This window comes from Augochlora pura, chromosome 1, assembly GCF_028453695.1.
Source record: "Augochlora pura isolate Apur16 chromosome 1, APUR_v2.2.1, whole genome shotgun sequence".
Taxonomy (NCBI): Eukaryota; Metazoa; Arthropoda; class Insecta; order Hymenoptera; family Halictidae; genus Augochlora; species Augochlora pura.
In genome coordinates, this window is record NC_135772.1 from 14016327 (window position 1) to 14033277 (window position 16951).

Below are 16951 nucleotides of genomic sequence, written 5' to 3' on the forward strand. Positions count from 1 at the left end.
TGCTATAAAATAGTACATATATCAAGGTAGTGTCCACCATTATTGTGCTTTCTCTTCAGTCGTGAAAGTTGCATCAAGGATCTTGGAAAGATTTTTATGGAAAATAAAAAATAAATCATAATCAGTTCTAGTCAGTATAATATTGAAGCCTTAGAGCATGTACTTAGGAATATATACTAAGGAATTATTAATATTACTTAAATTAATATTATTATATGTCGAAAGCTCATTAAAAAATTAAATTATTTATGTATTTGAGAACATGTTCTCGGAAGATTTAATTTGTTAGTAGAAGCCTCAACTTTCATTATGGGGTCAAAAGTATGTACACATACTTCAGTGGCATACATAAATGTGTTTCTTCCAATGCTTAAATAAATTAGAAGAAACGGAACTATGCAGGAACTGTCATCAAACGAACACATATGCAAATCATGTTCAGCGTTTAGGGAATGGTAGGGATTTATTCAGCCAATCAGCCGCAAAGTGATAACGACCGACTGTGACTAGACTTGTCGGGTGTTTACTGTACGTATGTATTTACTATTAGTTCAACTTATATATTATACTTTAACGTAGGTCACAAGCTAGAGCTTGTATGAATTATAAGGCAAGTATTCTGCCGTCGACACAATAGTTTGAAATTTCGTGAAGTCTCCATGTCACGAACGTTGCGTGAGTTCGTTCGCGACTAACCTCTGACAAGGAGCAGACAGACAGTTTTTAAAAATGGACAAAAGGTAAGACATTTTTTAAAAAACTAATCATATAGTGAGCATATGAAACTAAAATGAGATAATTACTTTAATGGTAACCGTAGCACATTGCAAACAATTATTTTTGCAAAGAATTACTCCTTAATTTTGGAGTCAGATCATGTTTAAATAATGGTGTAGTTTCTTCACCTATAGTCAATCACAAAATTTGGTTTTTTATAAGGTTGGATACGTCAAGGTCAAGTTACCAAGAGGATGCCTCCACTCACTCGAAAAAAGCCAAGAAAAGGTCCAACAAGAAGAACAGTATGTTAGGCCCTTGGATGAATAATATTTCAAGTAATCAAAATAGTGACATGATACCTGGCATGGAGTATCAGCAAGTGATGTGGCAGTCGAATATACAACAGAACATTCAGAGCAATGGACAACGTTTGTTTACGGCAGCTTCTGACCCAAGCATGTGTGGCTACGCTCAAATGCCAATGACATATACTATGGAACCTGTTTCCTTGCCAACTATGTACAGAGTGTATCAACCGGTACCATTTTCTGGTGTTAGAACTATTCATAATAGACCCAGACGGCACTATAATCAAAATCATCCTTTGAGTATGGGTGTAAACACTGTGGCAAATGGTTACACGAGTCTGCAGGAGAATGGAATGGAATCTCCCATGCCTATTAATTGTCAAAATGGAGATTACACAAGTTTACCACCAACTGCGAATAAATCTAATGAAACTAATGGAGATGAACTGAATTCTGAACATCGGAGATATTCTGATCCTGGTCTTGGATCGGCAGATGCACCTGCTCATACACAAAGTGAAGATTCTGACAGTGTTGGCAGTGGCAGCTCTATTACAACTATCGGACGTAGTAATAAACTTATTTTGTCTCTGATTGAGCAGGTTTGTATTTCTTTTATAATGAACCACTTGAAAGCATGTATAGAATATTTTATTAGACTTTCATATATTGTATTCATTTTAGATGACAGAATTGAAGAAGAGTAATAGTCAGTTATTTAAAGATTTAAATGAGACAAAGTCTGAATTGGGCAGTATGAAGACAAAGTTTGCACAGTGTAAATATAATACCTCTTCAGATTATCAGCCAGGAATGTTATCAGGTAAATATATATATATTAAATCAGTTGCATCGGTTTTTAGTTTGAATATCCGATAAATGATCATGGATTCGTTAATTGCTTCAGATCTTATCAGAGAAATCAGGCAGGCCAATAAAACGTGCGAAGAAGGATTGGTTATTAAAGTGAAATCTATGTTGGAGGAGAAACTAAATGAAAGGTCGTCGGAAGTGACTAGTTTAAGCGTAAGTGATTATTTAATATACACAGATGATTTCATACATTTCCAGTAGAATAACAAATTGATTGGTAAGTTGATTTACCCTCAAATCGGTTATTTCTTTGTACAAAACGTTCGTAAAACTCATTTTTTACTACATTCTCGTTATCACAATGACCTCCAAGAGCAATAAATCACAAGCATTTAGGGTCCTAATTACTTTCGTTTATCACGAGAAATTTAAAGTCAGTGACTCATACCGTTTTCTCACAAATTAACTGATGATTCACTGATGTACAGATATCCTATTTCTATGCTATTCGAATTATCTGAAAAAATATTTATGCAATACGACAATATAATTATATAGTTGTAAAAATTGTTTAAATCTGCGGTGTGCTGTGTTAGTACAAGGAAGTGGAAGTCTTGAAAGAAGAATAGAGTTTGGACTGGAAAGATAGATAACGTGGGAACGGAAAACAAAGCTAGGGATTCTCTCCCCTTTCTCTTTCTGGACTTTGCAGTACAGTGAAACGTGCCGCCTTGGCCAACGCTTTCGGCATTTCCACAACGCGCTCATGGACATATTGTTTGCGTAGCATTCGTACGCTCTATTTGATTAGGACCGCCAGGTGATCTTCGGCAGTTCTCCCATCGCCTTCTCTTTTTTACAATCTCTCTACTTCGATTATCGTCTGCACGCGAATTTTCATCGATCCGCTCTTCCCGTACTATCCATTTTTCTAACACATTATCCATGCAAGGTTTTATCCAATGTTTGATTGAAAGGATCGATAACACATTGATGAGAATTTCGTAAGAGTTATTCACTAAAGAATATGAATTAATTTTCGGCATACGTCTACAAAAATCCGTAGTATTTATTCTTGTTTCCCAGAAACAGTTGATTGTTTATTATTATATAATTAAAAATAAATCCATTATTGCAATTTTGTTTTAGCTATTGTTACGCGTTACGCGGTTATTTTTACTTACACAAGAATAATATACAATAATCTCTAAGTAACAATTAATAGTTTATTTCTATTTGAGGATATAAAATATGAAAAAATTATGTAATTGTTATAAATCTTCATTTTTCAGTTTCTTTTGTTTAAATAAATAATTCAATACACAAAGGACGTACATCTTATTTTTGAAAAAGTTAAAGTACAATCATACCTTCAGATAAAAATTTGGCTCATAAGAATTGTTATATATGTATATATATATACATTGCATGAGAATTACATAGTTCAAAGAAATACCAGTCCAACTTTTACGTGTCCAACGATGTACGTGTATTATTAATGCGAAACAATCAGTATTTTATGAGTCTGTTAATTTGTGGAGCTAATATTTATGGGGGTAAAACAATGGATTGAAACATCTTTCAAATAATTTGAGTTTGAGTTAATGTGTATTACAATTAGTAAATATATTAGAAGATGGAGTGAAAGAAGATTAAGAAAATTGTAGTACAGAGATTCGACTGTGTAAGAGTTTCGGAACTTTAGGAGGCTAACCATAAGCAGTTTCATGGAGTCAGCCAATCGACCCCTAAGAATTGACTTCATCCTATAATTGGGAGGGCAGACTCCTCCCATATCGGAGCCGACCGTTAATAAAAACCGGTTGATACCGGAGAACCTAATGTAGACGTAATACGAAATATCCGTGACGCGGGTAAAAATGATTAGGTTTCACATGAGGGTGGTACCTTGCCATGGGGTAGCGCAGGGGGCTGGACGAGGGAAGGGCGAAAGTGTACCCCAGGAGCAGAGGGTGAAGAGGGACGGTGAAGGGTGAAGGATGAGGCACTTAGCGGCTGTCACGGCCTCTCCCTTGGCCTCTTTCCTTTCCCTCTTTCCACGGTCTTCTCGGGTTTCAACCATCCATTAGCCTCATCAGCCGAAGCGATGGCCGTCCGCGCCATGCTGCCTCCGTCGCGTTGCCAATCTCGTAATTGAACCTCCGGGACCTTCCACTTTCGTGCATGTAAATTTTCCTCCTCGTCGGCGACGCCGAATGGAGGCTACTCGATGCGTCGCGACGCGAAATTCGTGTTCTTCACGCGACCACACGATCCGTTCGATATTTCTTCTCTTCGGTGTAAATGCTGTTCGTTGAAATATCACGTTGACCAAAAACTGTTCGATCAAATAACTTGAACGTTTATTGTAACTGGATTTCTATACAAACTAAATATTTTCTGCATTTATTTACAAGATATTATAATTATCTGCCAGTAAACAACATTAAAATGTTTCTATGAGAAATATTCTGATAAACTTCTTTATTTAAACATTTCTTATAATTGATATCGTACGAAATTTAAGTACATCTGATCTTGTCATTATTACAAATCAATATGCATTAGTTCCGTTTAGATTGCAGTGTTAACACGTTAACTGTCACGTCAGTGTCCGTAAAGGATAATGTGACTATCAAAAAAAGTAATGTCTGACCACCAAATGATATAAAAATATTTCATTTTCACACTTTTGTAGGCTAAAATGAATTCTTTCAGTTTTTATCAACAGAATGATATAGTCTATGAAATTAATTGTTTAGTAAGTAGTTTTGTAAGTTTTTCCTGCATAAAAATAATAGTTTCATTTGTTAGTCTCTTATCACTGGCAGAAATTTTGGAACGTATATTAATACTTTATTATTACTTAAATAATATTAAACGATTACTTTTAATGCATGACTTATTGAAATATGTAGTTTTATCGGACACTCGGAGAAGGGTGAACTGTCCGTATCTAACAAATATTCTTACGACACGTCACCAAGTGGAAAGTTAGTGGTGATGTGTCAGCATCCCGGCGCGGAGCTGTAAACGGTTATCTGTGAAAAATTACAGGATGCTATGTAAATTGTTTGTTTTCTTTCGAAACGAGGCATCTTATCTGTGCCGAGTATTATTGTCTCCCTTATCTTTTATCTTTATCGTCGTTTTTCTCCGATGGAAGTAGACGGAGCTTGCTAAGCAGAATTTCTTCATGATCCTTTGTTAATTGTCTCCCCGAGAAAATAATCAGGAAAAAGATGCAAATAAATCGATATAAGGTGATTTGCATACAATATCAACTAATCTAGACCTGCAATCAAATAACCGTGTGTTAAAATTATACTGTAATTTTATATTTTTTATTCCGAAGCTGCCATATCGACTTCTTTAAGTCAGACATTACTAATTAGTTATAGGTCTAAATAGTTTTCCATTCTTTTCGTATTCTTTTTTAAATCTTACTTGGCTTAAAGAAATTAAATTACAATACGTAGCAATACAAATTATTGAATGACATTTTAGAAACTAATAAAAATTAGGAAGGGATCTAATAAAAATTAGATTACAGGTGGAGGATTTTTATTAACGTCGAACGTGTCTGTTCCAGAATCAAGTTCTAAAGTTAATCGAGGAGAAGGAAGAGAGCGAAAGGCGAATCGCGAAATTGGAGGACGAGGTTGCCGCCTTGAAACTGCAGGCTAAGTGAGTACGCATTTACGGATTGGCTTGGTTGTAGGAAACTTGTACAATGAACTTAGGCTACATTCTTTTGAAAACTGAGTAAACGTTGCTGGTTGTGATTTCGTGACGCACAGATTTGGCACCGGGCACAGTAGAAGGACGCAAAAAAGGTTGAATACTATTGTCGGTTCGGTGGAAAAACGGTGATTTCTCTTTGTTCGTTGAATGTCTCTCCGATTCTTCACACGTAGCCATAAATATCTTACCGTCGTGCAACGTATACGGTGTAACGTAAACGATTTCGGTCGAAGAGTATCTGTTCTCGATATTTATTTAACAAAACTCCAGCACAGAGTATTCTATTTCTCAAACATTTTTCCTTCAAATCGAGGAGCTTCATAAATCTGTTAACCCTTCGCGCCCGAAACTATTTCAACTCAGTCACCAAGACATTTTTTTCGGCCTGCAGTATTTCCATTTTATATCTATTCTTAGAGCATTAAATTTCTATAAATATAAAATTTCTAACAATTTTTGAGATATAATCAACTTTTATGCAAAAATTATTTTGAAATACGCAAAGTGTGCCATGGGTTAATATCCTCAATAATGCGTTATAGCCTTTTTCTTTACAGTTTCTCTACTTTCTCCCACTATTTTCCTTACTTTGGCATCCCACTGTATGTAGATCTCACCAATTTTTTAGCAACACGAAAATAGTTTTGCTATTCAAAGCTATAGAAACAACTAGTGGACACGTTTGAAGGAAAATTGCTAATAACACGAGTATATATATATTCCTTGTCTTTCAGATGTAGCATTTACAATACCTAGTAGTTTAAATACACGGTGTTATATAAAACGAAATAAATCGACTCTTACTTGACGGAAACGCTTCGAAATCCCGTATCGCAACGCCATGTTCCAAGCCTAACTGAGAATTTAGTCCGCTTCTATTCTTCCACTTTTATTCTTCCGCTTCTTCTTTCCTAAAATTCTATTCTTTCTCTCTATCTTCTAAGTACATCGTCTTACTTTCTATATGATCTCCAAAGCGTATGTTTCTTCGCATTCGCCGAATCATTCCCTAATTCTGCCAGTTAACACATGGAGACGCTTCGAAACCATTTCATTCCTTAAATATCTTTTTCTTGCGTATTCAAATTACCTTAGACTTATCTAATCCACATCCAAGTTACGGTTTTATACAACTAGAAAGTCGATTTACATCTGTCATCAGCCCCGCGACTCGTAACACTGTACAGATTATTTTGTGTTTCAGTAAACAATAGAGAATTGAATTTAATTTTATTTATTTGAATTTATTCAAAATTAAATTTCGTCGCAACTGTTTCCAGGTATATAATTAACGCCTGAGAACCAACAAGGTGTCCTAAGGTGTTTTAAGAGAAATTGCGAAAATACTTTATTTATTTTATAAATATTACAAGTTACAATTTTTTAGGATTTGATGCGAATAATCAAATAGCTAAAACAGATAGATTCGCAAATTTTCCCGTATTTTTTATATCAGATATCGTAAATTTGTAAATTTTCAATGCACCTCATTCGGAATTTAGATGCAAATCAAATTGCTTGCTACCAAATATGCTCTTTTCTCCCATACAAATGGTTTTCATGTATTTTTACGCGAAGGTCCGAAACATTTGAAAACATTTGCCTTACGGTACTGAAGTTTTACGACTCATTTATATATTCTTTTTCCATCTGTCATTTATTTGGATTTCTTCTGTTTTCATAAAAATTTAAATTAATTTATTTAAAGATACGGATAAACATTTATTTTCACAAGAACGGAACGAAAGCGTAGCTTAGTTTGAAATTCAAAGGAATTATCTTATTGGTTTATGAAGGCTGGTTTTAAAACATTCGCTACAAATATGTCCAATTTATCGCTGTTACTGTTAACGAATTGAAATATCCTGTAAAGAGGGTGAATATAGTCGCTCTTGGGACACCTTAAACAAGGCGAACGAATACTGGAACGTTTATTGTATACTGGAACACAGGAAAACGATTGAAATCTGTACAGTGTTACTTATCCTGACGTAATCCGCATGCTGTAACCGCAGACAGCTTCCTCGCGCACAGAGTACACGTACGCGCCGGAGATGTTCCCTAAAGCCTGCCCATCCCCCGCGTCTGGCTCGGTGTAGAATTTGTATAAACGGTGGACTTGTGTTGGCACTTAGCAACGAAGGCCGCGAGATCGCAGCCTTCGAGGAAGAGACGCTGGCGCTGCGACGAGAGCTGCAGGAGGCGCGGGCGTCGAAGACCCTGGCCGAGACCCACGTGGCAAAGTGCGTAAACGCAAGATCCGTCACGCCTGTATCGTTCGAAACGCCCTACGTAACCAGCACGCCCGTGCGTACCGCTCTCTCAGATACCTGCAGCCTGATCCCGTCGTTGGTCACGTCCTCGGTCCCGATCCTGGTCCCGTTCCTACGCAACCGATCCACCGCCGAGGAGCTGGTACACCAATACATCCCCGAAAAGTCGAGTCCTTACCGAGTCGCCGATCGTAGTCCGATGTTGGACACCTGGCCCGAGGTTGAAGAGACCCGAACACCGGTTTCGAGCAGCCAGCCGGCGTTAGCCATCAGCAACGGGGATCGCGAGGACGGCACCTTGGAGGAGACCTCGAGCCTGACTTCTACGGAGAATAATACGGATGTTAGGAAAGAGGACTCGGGACTGGATACCGAGCCCATCGAGGTTAGAAACGCCGAGGACAAAGAGGTTGAAAAGACGAAAGAGGACGTGGTTGCGTCTGTTATTACGCCCGTTAAGACCGACGAGGATAAGGCGGAATCCGCGCAGACTAGCGTGGAGGTTGACGAAGGAATCGCGTCCAGCGTGACGGAGAACAAGGCCAAGAGTTCAAGGAACGAGGGGAGCAAGGACGACGGGATTCAACGCAGCCAGCGTGGAAGCTCGAAGAAGTCGAGGAAGAAGAAGGGTATGAGTAAGAGGTCCTTCAGCGAGGCGGATAGAACGGCCGAGGGTGCGTCCTGCACCGTGAAAGATCGGAGAACGGTGAGCGAGGACGAGCATCGTCTCGATGACGGTGGCGATGATGCGAGCCGAGCCATCACCGAGATCCCGGAAGTGACCGTAGTCGGTGGTGGCTCCTTCGTGCCGAAAGATCTCTGCTCGACGAGAATCCTGACCTCCAGAGTCCTGACAGCACCTTCACGCGCTACCTACACCACCGCCTACATTTAGGCTACGTACGCGCGGGTCCCCGAGCGAAAATCATCCCGCGCACCACTTCGTCGCCGCGTCGCAAAGACGGGGGCTTCAAGGGCTTGCTAGAGGCTACTACTATGTACATGTCGTATAGCACGTAGGTCTATCGTTCTGGTTCAAATCCTCGTGTACGCTTCCCCGTGTCCCGTTCGACGTCCCGGCACGCTTGGTCCTTGGCTTGATTCACCTTCGCTCTCTAAAAAAATAATTAGACTGTTCAGAATTCGTTGATTCTCCGTGCAGCGGACTCCTGTGCCGGACTTACTTCCGACTCACGAGCATTAATACAACACCACAGTGGTCTGGGAAACAATCATTTCTGGCCAAAATTCAATTTTTTCAACTTTTAATAGTAGAGCAAAATTGTTTTTAGATACAACGCGTAAGGGAAAAAATATAAAATTAAGATTAGGATTAACTGTTTTAATTATTTGTTACAGAGTATTAAAAATCAAGTTCTTGCTGTTATTTTATGCATGTAAGCAGTTTATCTTTCAACTGTTCATAGGTGTCACAAGTATCTTTTAGCCCATGCAGATTTTTAATTATTTAGACTTATTAACTCATAAAAGATTATTTAGAAATATTTAATCTAGGTTTGTTTTTTATATAAACTGTTAAGGGAGTCACATCAATTTCATGTGTAGTTTCTTGCCGTTTTTAATCGTATGCGGTTTTTTAGAAGTACACGTTGATTGTTATTTTATGATCCGATTTCAAAACGTGTCACGATTATTCAGACATTTGGTCAGTATCGATCAATATTAGAACATATATTACACATATCATATATTAGAACATTACGTAATACTTTAATACGTATTTTTAACTTGATAATATTCTAGCTGGTGTTGAGACGAAATCAATAACCTACTAGAACCTTAAACTTTGGAACAATGTTCAAATAATCGAAACCATCGGAAACGAATTCTCAGAGCACTGTGACCTGACAGGAGGTATTCGATCATAGAAACTGTGTTAAGAATGTTAGTACTACTTATACATTCCACGTGTCAAATGTTTTCATTAACGACAAAATCAAGTGAAATGATCGCATGTCAATATAAATATTTATATGCTTGTTATTTTTACAACGTACAGGATACGAAATGTTTATCTGACGTCTCCGGACGTTGTTTACATTTTTTAGCGATTTTTATCATTCGATGCTGTAATGCTTTGTTATACAATTTTTACATGTTTTCATAATATTCGCACAACGGTAGACGGTGCGTTATGTTACACGTAGAATTTTTTTTTTTGTAAATATCGTTGACTCTCTATCACGTTTGTCTAATATACACGCAATGATGTTATACTCTCGTTCGTAATAAACGCTCAAGTAGATCATTTAATAGTTATATTTACTTGTTAATAATACTTATAATTGTAATAGTCAGATCGAATATTTTCTGACAGGCGTTGTACATTGTGTTTACAGTCGCACGAGCTCAAGGTCTGCACCATTACTAATGAATCAAATTTTTTTTATATGTACATAGAAAGTATTGAATTCGTACTAAAATGAATTATAGAAAAAGAAATACTTATACAGGATGTCCCATGTTATTCCGGCCAAACGGTGTCTGCATGTTCGACCAGCGAAAATAAGAAAAGAATGTCATACAAGCATAGGCTCGACAAATTCTCATGAAAAAGTTATAAGCAAAATACAAAATAACAACAGACTGATTTTCGTTCGGTATAGAAATATGTTAGTGATATTTCTCTTATCTGTATCTACTTATCCAAGCTATGTTTACTAACTCGTTCAATTTTTCATAAATATCAACGCTGTTTATTTATCTACATATGTAGATAAATATTTTCAATCAGTCCGCTGTTGTTCGGCATTTATCTTACAATTTTTTAATAAAACATTTTTAAAGGACATCCTGTATATTCTGTATTATTATTATCGCAAGTACTGCATGCCGTTGTATGATTTTGTGTAGAGTGAATTTACAAACTGATTTCTCCATAATTATTGCACACAGTTGCGAAAAACAACGCCAATAGAAGAATAGCTCTTGATCGGAGATGTTAGATTATCCTATAAATCGTTGCATTGTTTGAGGCACTTCATCTATCACGTAACCAAGACAAGTCGTTTCTATGTTTTGTTATAATTAAACATGCGTATGCTGTATTAATGGAAGCTAAGTTTATGCAAGCTGAAACGAAAGATTCTTTAATCAAGAAATTACCTAATGGCAGGAAATATAAACAGCTGCACGCGATCGAATTTTATATACAAATATATGTTATAAATTGATCATTTAAATATAGAAATATAGTTTCCCATACCTTATTTGCCTCTTTATTCACAATGTTGAAAGTTGAATGAAACAGTAGACTAACAAATAGGAGAACGTCGTTGGAAACGATGAAAAACGTGTAGGTGATTGAATTGTAGTGTATTTATTTCTTGTGAGCCTTAAAATTGATTGGAAAACATGTCACGACTTATGGGATAGCCTAATATTTCAACTAATCGCACGTATCTTTTTTTTTTTAAAGTGTTACAAGAAACGCGTCTAAACACTTCGTTTCTCTTCGGGCGCAGTGTATTGTTATTTAATTGTTCGTTGATCTTGAGATGACGAGTCTGACTGACGAAAACAATGATTCCGGCAAAGGATACGGAGGGTTAATAGTATAATTCGAGCCTTAGATCTTGCATAGGAATGTTTACTGGAAGAATAGGAGTCTAGAATAGGACTCGGAATTAACCAACACGCAACGCAAGGATCGCGAGGACTACGCCTCCTGATTTCCGTCGCGTGTATCGCTCTCGGTGGTCATCTCTTTCAGCTCGGAACACCTTAGGCGAACGTATTTGTTGCTTTGTATGTGTATATGTAGCATTTGGGCGATCATTGGGAAGCAAGTCGCGCGATGGGGTCCAGGAGGTGTTGTCTTCGCGATCCTCGTGTTGGTCTAGCCTTGCAGCCTAGGTCTAGAACGTTGGATTAATATTGACTCAAAGAACAACGATTGCAAGGGTTTCGTAAATTATTACTAAGCCAAACGTTATTCGTGTCGTGTATTAATAATATGAATCTCAGTGCCAATCAAGCTCTGGACCATCCCATATCGTTCTCCTCTCCAAAAAAACGCTTCTCTTATGTGTAAACAATGGAAGAAGAGTCTACTTTCGCAGAATGCTCCGTCCAAGAATTTTCAGACAACAGGCTCTAACTTCGTTTCTCATAATCAACTTTTATGTCTTTTCTTCCACTGATACCTCTAATTGCACAGGCCGTAGAAACATCTTCTGTCATTGCTTCCACAGATGATCCTACATCTTCGTATCAATGGAGATCTATTACAGAAAAGCATTCCGCAAAATTGAAATTAACGTTTCACTGGTCAGGATCAAAGAAATGTATTATAATCTAACTGTTTTGTTGCGAAGTGATTGAATCATTAAGCTGATCTTATATTATGAAATGCTCTTTAATTGTTCAGAAAATGATTTATGATTCCGGAAATTGGAGTCGATAATAGCCACTGGACTCCGGATTTTTATGCAATAGCAAATTAACTATGTTAATTACGAGAAATGGAAGTTGAGTAGAAAATTGTCACCGTTTTATATAATCTCAACAGGGTGATAATAATGTGCCAGTTTATTTTTTTAATTTTTCTGATTGTTTCACTGTTCTATTCCTAATTACTTCTTGTTATAAATATGTAAAAATCGAATACAAAATTGATATAACATTAGAGGAATTTAAGAATATTATTACATGATTTTCAACTTATTACAATCATAATCGTTATAACTACAATAATTAATAGAGGAAAGACATTTTCATCTAACTCATATTTCATACAGCTAATTTAAACTATCTTTACTTTGCATGAAAATCGACGATCTAGTGATTACAAATTATGAGGTCAACTACTTTGTAAAATCAGCATGGGGAATGCTTAGTTTTGTATTAGCGTTTACGGGATTGGTTAAACTGTGACATGTGGTTTCTTTCATACTTTATATCTTCGCGACGAGTATTGTATAGAAGACCGATTTTATGGAATGTTTTTTTTTTCTCAATCGAATCTATACCGAAGATTGGAGTCATCTGTGAAACATTTTGTCACATCCTGTACATTTTGATAGTCCTATATCGGATCGCGAGAAGCTATAGATTATGATTTAAATACGATTTTACCGGAATGGTAAAATGCTGGATAAATAATCATGAATTAACAGTTTAATCTCGCTTCTGGCGTTTCGATCTTAAATTTGTAATTATATGTAATTGTAGTGGAACGTTCCCGCGAGTGTGTGTATATTTGTATAATGTAAATCATGTCTTCGTCCTATCGTTTAGCATGGCTTCGCAGCTTGTCTGGCATGCGTTCAATTCCTATGTATCCTTCGTTATCAAAGCCACGCTCGTTTCTAGCAGTGATGTCGCGTAGCTGTGCTCTGCCTCTCGTTTTAATCTCATCGTTGAACATTTCGACTGGCTCGATCGTTTCAAATCACATTCCGTTCTCGCGAATGCAACTTTGTAATATAGTACACTTTTTAAAACGACTCTGGGATACCGATGTATACTCGAACGAGGTTTATCAAATCGTGTTCCTTCTGCGAAAAGGGTAGGACCTTTCACTCCTTAGGATAAGCGTCGATCGATCGATATACGGAAAACGACTGATCATTTTTAGCGTGTACAGTACTCAACGGCAGAAAATACGCTTTTATCAATAGGTATAAGATGAGAACGGTCGAAACGACCGATCGGAGGCGCATCGTTTCGTCGAAACATATTTTTGTAACAAGCACGAGGATCTGCCAATTCGAGAGTTTTATCAGTAATAGACTGCTCTCTGTGTTCTAATTGTTAAACTCATTTTTCTTTTTTAAAAGCATAGCCTATACTCTTGCAAATCGCGTTTCACGGAGCGACGTGTTTTTTTTTTGTGTATCGTCGAGGATAGAAGCGTCGAATGCGAATCGTCGATCGTCGTTGCAAACCTTTTTCTGTTACGTATGCAATACGAATCGTCGTGTATTTTGAATGAGTTTTAATCAGACACGATTGTATCCGAACACGGACTTCGTTTCATTTTTTGTCTCTCTCGCGGATCGACGAGAGCCTGTACCTAGCAGTTTAATAAATGATCAGATGTTGTATTAATTTCGTACTTTGTGGACGCGCTGCGACCCGGCAGTATCGTCACGGTACGGTTCCGATTAGTAAACTTGTTGATTGTTGCATCTACGAGGTAGGAAAAACACATGGATCATTTCTCGATAGAACAAGCTTATATGTTTCTTGATTATAAAAAATCACGATTCACTGCTTAACAAGTTTCTGGATTTCAATTGTGAAGTTTATATTGGTTATAACTATAGAGAATATTTTCTATTCAGTTCACACTCGTTTCTTTATAGATCCAAGTCAAACTTATGGACAAAATTTTAAATTGAGTATAATATATATATACACATATGCTTATTTATCGTTTGACCGACATTCGTTTCTGAATATCTAATATGCTATGGACATTGTTTTGTTAGTTCCAGAGCGATGTAAAATTAAGCAACGAGGAGATTTGTAAAGTTACTCATTCATTTTTCTATAGTATTGATCTTTTTATCTATAGGAAGGGAATATATTCGAGCTACACAAACGGATCTTGGTGAAAATTATGCGAGATAATTTTTAGAAATATAGTCACCACTTATCGGATTAACAGATATTATTTATTCAACGTTATCGAATGTCGATGTTGTGACGACACCCCAGGCCTGCGTGTTCCATTTGAGAGGCAGCAAACATGTAACTTGATTATGTACGCAACAAGGGATCAGATTATATTCTATATAATAATGTTAAACGACGAGATAATATTGTTATGTAAATAATATTGTTAAACGGCAAAAACAACAAGATTCCAAAAAACACGTTTTCCCCTAGCTTGATCCGTGAATCACACCACGTGAGTTTGCACAAAAATTTATATAAAATTTTTTCAAGCGATCAAATTTTTCAATCGAAAAACCGCATATTTTAAAAACAACATTAATTCTCTGGTTCTCGAGATATTTCAAAAAATATGATTTCCATTCTCGATTTTGAGGGCAGAAATTATTTGTGTACAGCCCCCTTAGATATGGATCACTTGGAAAAGTTCCCTCGTTAATAACATGCAAAATCATTGTTCACAAATATTCAAAGATTTGGATCGCTTACTATTCCGGACCGTACCGTCTTTCTTCGACACTTTCCTGGTGATCACCAAACGATTTCGACTTGCCGGTGTCGTGGTCGCAACCCCTCGAATTCGGTGTCGCATCCGTCGCGATCCTCAAACCATCGAGCGATTCCCCCCCCCGGAAAGGATGAAACCCGCGCAAACCCCGTCCAACACTCCGTCCAACCAACCAACCCCCCGCACAAAGGGTCCCCGCTATTGGGTCAGGGAAAAACCAAAAACCGCCTGGTGTTCTTTCTGTTCTTCTAGCAGGCAGCATGGCTTTCAGCTGATACTGTTGCTTTTGCCGCTTCTAAAGACCGTATTACAGAGACTTGTTCGGGCCGGCTAGCGGCGAATGCCAGCTGCGTGACCGCATGTAACGTGAATCGAAACGTGATTTATCAGACGGGAGAAGCTGCTGGACATACTACTGCGTAATAAGGTGATCGGTGCCACGGACGAGGAACCGATCGGTCGGGGCACGATCGAGGCCGGGCAGCCGCGAAGCGTTTCCTCGACGGAGGAGAAGGAGGACGATCAGGACGACGAGGGCTGGCCGGACAGGCAACAGGAGGACGAAGAGGACGACGACGATGTGGACGGTGACAAGGGGACCCCGTTCATGGAAAAGATCGATCGATTCGCGGTGGAGAACGGTAGCAAGCTCTCCGGACCGGTTACCGATCTCTAGGAGATCCTACAACGGCTGATTTACTTTTAAACGACGACTTATTGCATTCTTAAGACTAAACAGGTCTGGATCACTGATCGTTCTTTAAGTGGTTCGAAGACCTTGCCGCATATTTCAGGATTGAAATTGACGGTGGTTAAGTACATTCGATAGCTTAAGGAGGTGTAGATGGTCGAGGTTAGGTTTATTCTCGGAAGTGTTCCAAAAGAGTTTCGTCTGCCAGGGATTGAGAGTGTAACGAGTTTACTGGGTCAGTCACCTATTCAGAGTTTGTTAGATCGCGTCTTTGCGCATTTTTGGGGATTTAGTTTTGTACAGGACGATTCTCTTGATTGAGGTTATGGAAATGTGTAGCAACCGATTTTTTGTGACACTAGGCCAATGTTATGGATTAGCGATATTTATTGGGTTACCAGAAAAGGCCATTCTTGAATGACGTTGCTGAACGTAAATAATTCGAAATTCGAAAATATACCTCTAACAAATTCTTTTTCTAAATTCGTAAAACTTACACAGTTACAACTGTTGATTTACTTTTGTTTACCAATATTTTAGATTCATCGGCGAGAGTTAGTTATTCGGTAGGAGTATGTTTAATTCATCGATCAGTTTTTCCCCTCGAGTCTGCAATAATTAAAAATAAGAATAATTTCTTCCTGCATTACTGAGCTAGTAATAATTAGACACTTAGAATCTCTCGGAGAAATATGAAATATATAGTTACTTGATTCAACATTTTCAAGTGAAAATGCACACAGTTTTTGTTTCGCGGTAACATATGCAGCTAATGTTGGATAATAAATATTCAAAGTTGTCCTATATAAATAGAAGCTCCAATAATTACAGACAGATAAAATCAAATGGTCTAGGTACAAAAGAATTATGTTAGCTTTTCTTTGATGTACTTAATAGTTAACTCTCGCGTTCTGATTATCAGGTAATTTAAAACTAGCATTTCTTTGGTAGCTTAATTTATTTAGTTCTTAACGTACTAGCAATAATCGAGATAATATATTTAAGGATGTAAAATGATGAAGCTTATTACAAGAAGAAGCTTAACAATTTGAGAGAAGTACATTTAATCATATTATAACGTAAGTCAGATTTCTTCTACATATAATATACATTCATATCATTGTAGCAATAACAATAATAATAATAATAGTAATAATAATAATAATAACAATAATAATAATAATAAAATTAATAATAGCATAATGTAAAATTACGTATACAGGGTGTCGCAAAATTAAGTTACTCCCGGGAA

At 37.4% G+C, this 16951-nt stretch overlaps 1 protein-coding gene across 3 annotated transcripts; it reads left to right on the top strand.

Annotated features, from left to right (window-relative positions):
• Positions 1 to 492: 492 nt before the first annotated feature.
• On the top strand, positions 493 to 15578 carry LOC144469692 (uncharacterized). Of its 3 annotated transcripts, none has more exons than XR_013494033.1 (7): positions 493 to 740; positions 940 to 1630; positions 1713 to 1851; positions 1936 to 2054; positions 5434 to 5528; positions 7721 to 8874; positions 15399 to 15496. XR_013494033.1 is itself a non-coding variant. In XM_078180236.1 (7 exons), the coding sequence occupies exons 1-7, from the start codon at positions 730 to 732 to the stop codon at positions 15429 to 15431; spliced, it is 1932 nt and encodes a 643-aa protein (XP_078036362.1). In that variant the 5' UTR covers positions 493 to 729; the 3' UTR covers positions 15432 to 15578. The 3 variants fall into 3 exon arrangements, 2 of the variants coding, with proteins under 2 accessions (XP_078036362.1, XP_078036350.1); XM_078180236.1 differs by having other exon boundaries at positions 7721 to 8564; positions 15399 to 15578; XM_078180224.1 differs by having other exon boundaries at positions 7721 to 15537.
• The last annotated feature ends 1373 nt before the right edge of the window (positions 15579 to 16951 follow it).